Raw genomic sequence first — 4,824 nt, forward strand, 5'->3', positions numbered from 1 at the left:
TCTAACACAAATAAGATATGTTCAGTATGGTATCACATTTTCGTAACAATTCTGAACATGGTGAAGAAAACATATTTTCCTAATAAACATATGTGTAGCTTGGAAAGGAATTAGCCTAGATATGGCCTTTATATGAAGAAAAAAATACCCACAAATCTTTTTCTGAGCATTTCCAATACATGTTGTTCAGACGATAAAAGAATTACAAGCCTTTTTTCTGTATCACCTTTCCACCCCATAGTTAATTTACCCTTGCTCTTCCTTTCTTTTTCCATCATCATGATCCCAGTTATATCTTCTTTTTATACTTACCCTGGTAAGTTTAGCATTGCATTTGACATTTGAGAAAGATATTCATTTGCTTGCACCATGGTTCACGACTAACAAAAAATAAAAAATAAGGAAACCCTGACCATGGCATGTGTTGTTCCCTGTTCAGTATTCCAGATGGATGGATATCATGGAAAGAAATAAGGAAAGAAAGGAAGTTCTGCCTGACCTCTGGTAAAAGTTTAAAAGATAAATAATTTGGTCGCTGATGCCATGTGAATTTTTTATTTGAATCTGCAAGCATAGATAGAGGAAACATGAAGTGAACAACAGGCTTATCAAAATACACACGATGATAGAAAGTCAGAAGCACAAATCGCAGATAAGTAAAGATCCATTCATGACCTTGTAAGGCTTCAACTTGGACCTATCTAAGATTTTCATTTGAGGTGCGATCAACTGCTAGAATCTCAAGAATGAGACATTTCAACGACACTATATCCTGAAACTTTTGAGACATGTCGTTGCTTCATGGAGTCCCTTAGGTCATTTACTGATTGCCACATCCCCTCTTTAGCATATATGTTAGATAACATAGTGTGAAATCCGTCATGGCGAGGATCCAGATTGACAAGCTTCCTGCCCACCCTTTCTCCAACCTCATTTTCACCATGCTTCCAGCAGGCACTAAGCAATGCACCCCATGCTGGAACATCAGGTAACATGGGCATGCTCTCAATCAGATCCTCAGCCTCCTTAACATATCCAGCACGTCCAAGAAGATCAACCATGCATCCATAGTGTCTGATGTTTGGCACAATTCGGTACTTGTGCTGCATCAACTTGAAGAAGTGGCGGCCCTCCTCAACTAGGCCAGCATGTCTGCAAGCACTCAAAACTCCGATGAAAGTTATCTCATTCGGGATGGCAGTGCCGGATGCTTCCATCTCTGAGAACATCTCAAGGGATTTTGTCACAAGGCCGTTCATCGCCAACCCCACAATTACAGCATTCCAGCAAGGTGCTCCTTTTTCTTCCATTATGTTGAAAACATCCATTGCAGCTTCCAAGTATCCACACTTCATGTACATGTCAATGAGGCTAGTCCCAAGTACAAGACTGATGTAACATTTGTTTTGCCTTACATAATCATGCACCGACTTTCCTTTCTCCAGAGCAGACAGATTAGTGCATGCAGATATAACACTAACAACAGTAACCTCATCCGGCCTGACTCCCTGGGCTCGCATGTTATCGAAGACAGCGAGTGCATCTGACGATTGGTTATTCTGCACACAACCAGAAATCATTGTACTCCAAGAAACATTGTCCTTGTCAGACATTGCATTGAACAATGTCATTGCATTTTCGACATGACCATTCTTTAGATAGCCTGCTATCATCGAGTTCCAGGAGAACTGGTCCAAGCAGTCACCGCTGTCAAACAACCTCCGTGCTGCAACAACATCCAGGCAACATGAGTACATGTGGATCAGCACATTCTGAATATTTAGCAGCGAACAAAGGCCAGCCCTGATAACCAGTCCATGGCATAGTTCCCCATTTCGAATCACCTCCGACTGTGCACAAGCGGACACCACGCTGACCATCAGCGCCTCGTCCACAGGCCACATCTCTCGACGCATGCAGGAGAACATGTGCAACGCCTCTGCAAACATGCTGTTCCGCTCAAAGCAAGAAATCATGGCAGTCCACGTGAAAATATCCCTGCAATCGGCCTCGTCAAACACCCCTCTTGCCTCGTCCACCATACCCCTCCTCCCAAACAATGACACCATGGAGCTCACCGCTGTGGCATTCCGCTTTGGCATCCGTGCGAACACCCCAACCGCCTGATCGACATCCCCAGCATGCACGTACGCAGCCAGGATGGTGTTCCACGAAACAGCGTCCCACACGGGACCTGCGTCAAACACCCTGCGTGCGTCCCAGAGGCAGCCGCAAACAGAGTACATATGCATCAGGCCGTTCCTGAGGTACAAATCATCACCGAACCCGTGCTTGATAGCGTGTGAGTGCACCTGCCTGCCTTCATTCACGTCCCTCCTGGCGGCGCAGGCGGCGGCGAGGATGGGGTGGGTGTAGGCGTCGGGGGACGCTGGCAGGGAGGTGTAGAGTGGTAGGCAGACGTGCGGCGTCCCGGCGAGCAGGGCCGCCTTGAGGAGCGTGTTGCAGGAGAAGGCGTTGGGACAGCGGACGAGTCGGAGGAGGCGGAACGAATGGTGGATGGGGAGCGGGAGGAGGCGGGTGGCGGAGGTGAAGAGGAGGAGGCGGCTGGCGGCGAAGGCATCGGCGAGGAGGCCGGAGGCGATGAACTGGCCGTGAATCTGGAGGAGATGGCGCGCGGAGGAGCACCGAGCGAGTTGCGCGTCTAGGAGAGACACCGTGAGCATGGCCGGCGCTACGGCGGCAAAGGGGAAGCAACGCCACCAGCTGCAGGTTCGAACTTTTTTTTTGCGCGTACGCTATTTGTCAGTCGATTTTCTTTTAGAGAAAGCTATCATGGATAGCTTTATTGATTAAAAGAAGGAATAACATCATTCACAAACGCGAAAACGAGGCTCGTCCATCCAACTAAAAAAAACTTATTATACAATAACTAAACTTAGCTAGCACATGTGCTGCTTGGCTACAAGAGCGTGAACAATGTTTAAAATTGACCTTCCCAATCAATGAAAATAGATCCACACACTCGGTGAAAGTTGCTGCTGCTTCATCCCACCATATCGTTTGACCCGTACATGATTCAATCACAGTTGAGGAATCCGATTCTGTTTCAACCCGAGGAAAGCCCAAGGAATTTGCAAACGCCAGACCATCTCTCATTGCCCTTGCCTCGGTGGAGACTGCGCTAGCTGCATGGGGAATGAAGATGCATTGTGCCGCCAAGAAAATGCCCTTCTCATCCCTAATCATTGCAGCCGTCGCGCCCACACCTTCATCTATATAGTAGGCTGCGTCCACATTCAACTTAATGAATTTGATATCTGGTCTGGCCCATCTCTCCTCAGGAGTACTCCTTCTCTTCTCATTAGCCTGGTGAAAATTATTAGTAATAGCAAGAACCGATAGAGGCCATTTAAAGACCGGGGGAGGTGTACCATTATGGGTATATGGCCGACGGATCCACCATAGATACCAGCTTCCCACCGCTAAAACTTGCTTGATGTCCAGGTTCGGTTTTAATGGCAGTGGTCTCGGATCAGCTAAGAAAAGATTTTCAAGGACGACCGAACCGGACCGGTCTAGCACCATTGCCTCCTCAACAATTTCCATGATGCCCAATCGATTCCAGAGTTCTCTTGCATGAAAGCAATCGAAAATTAGATGCTTAATATCCTCAGCTTCTCTATGGCAGATAGGACATGCTCCCACTGAACCGATATGTCTATTAGTGAGTATAGACTTTAGCGGCAGGATTCCATGAAGAGTTCTCCAAAAAAATATCTGAATTTTACGTGGGATAAGTAGCTTCCATAAGATACTCCATATTGCCGGGGAGCACAACCTGCCCGGCTGTGCCAGGGCAGTTGCATGGGGCCCAAAAGATCGAGTCCGTTGAACTTTGTATGCTGTATGGACAGAAAAACTTCCTCGCCGATCTAGGTGCCATGCTATAAAATCCTCAAAGGAGCTGGTGTTCAACGGTATTTGCAGAATCCTGTTGACATCAACCGGACTAAGATTTGAACGGAGGATATCTTCATCCCAAGTGCCAGAAATTGGATCGATGAGCTCCGCAACAAAAGTAAGGATAGAGTGACCTTGTATAGAGATCACCTTTCTATCCGGACTGGCAGGGATCCATGGGTCAGACCAAATGTTTACATTTTCACCCGTGCCAATTCTCCAAATGTATCCCAATTTGAAGGTCTCTAGGCCCTTCATGATACTTTGCCAAGTAAAAGATGAACCATTTTTTAAAGTGGCTTGTAGAAGGGTACAATTTGGATAGTATTTTGCTTTCAGAATTCTAGCACACAGTGAGTCCGATTGAGTGATCAGTCTCCAACATTGTTTTGATAACATTGCCAAGTTGAAGGAGTATAGGTCTCTAAAGCCCATCCCTCCATCACTTTTAGGGCATCATAATTTACACCAAGAAAACCAGTGCATTATTTTGCGTTCCTCATCATCTCCCCACCAATATTGGGATATTAAGTCTGTGATCTCTTTGCAAATGCCCTTAGGTATACTGAACACAGACATGGCAAATACTGGGATGGCTTGTGCCACTGCCTTAATAAGGATTTCCTTGCCACCAATTGAGAGGATCTTTTCCATCCACCCTTTGAGCCTCTCTCTGATTCTTTCAACAAAGTGTTTAAAACAATCACTCCTGTCTGCGCCCACCATAGCAGGCAACCCAAGATATTTATCAGAGAGTGCTTCCATATCAATATTCAGTTCTTGGCAAATTTCAGCTCTTGAAGCTGTATTTGGACTAAAAAACACACACTAGATTTTGATAAACTCACCAACTGTCCGAACTTTGGCAGTAGGTTTCCAGAACATGTTGTAAGGAAGCTGCAT

General features: G+C 46.1%; 1 protein-coding gene across 1 annotated transcript; it reads right to left on the reverse strand.

Annotated features, from left to right (window-relative positions):
* Positions 1–675: 675 nt before the first annotated feature.
* LOC125551877 (pentatricopeptide repeat-containing protein At2g22410, mitochondrial) lies at positions 676–2,784 on the reverse strand. Its single transcript, XM_048715258.2, has one exon. The coding sequence runs from the start codon at positions 2,682–2,684 to the stop codon at positions 741–743; it is 1,944 nt and encodes a 647-aa protein (XP_048571215.1). The 5' UTR covers positions 2,685–2,784; the 3' UTR covers positions 676–740.
* Positions 2,785–4,824: the final 2,040 nt, after the last annotated feature.

Source organism: Triticum urartu, chromosome 4A, assembly GCF_056163025.1.
Source record: "Triticum urartu cultivar PI428250 chromosome 4A, HENAU_Tu73, whole genome shotgun sequence".
NCBI lineage: Eukaryota > Viridiplantae > Streptophyta > Magnoliopsida > Poales > Poaceae > Triticum > Triticum urartu.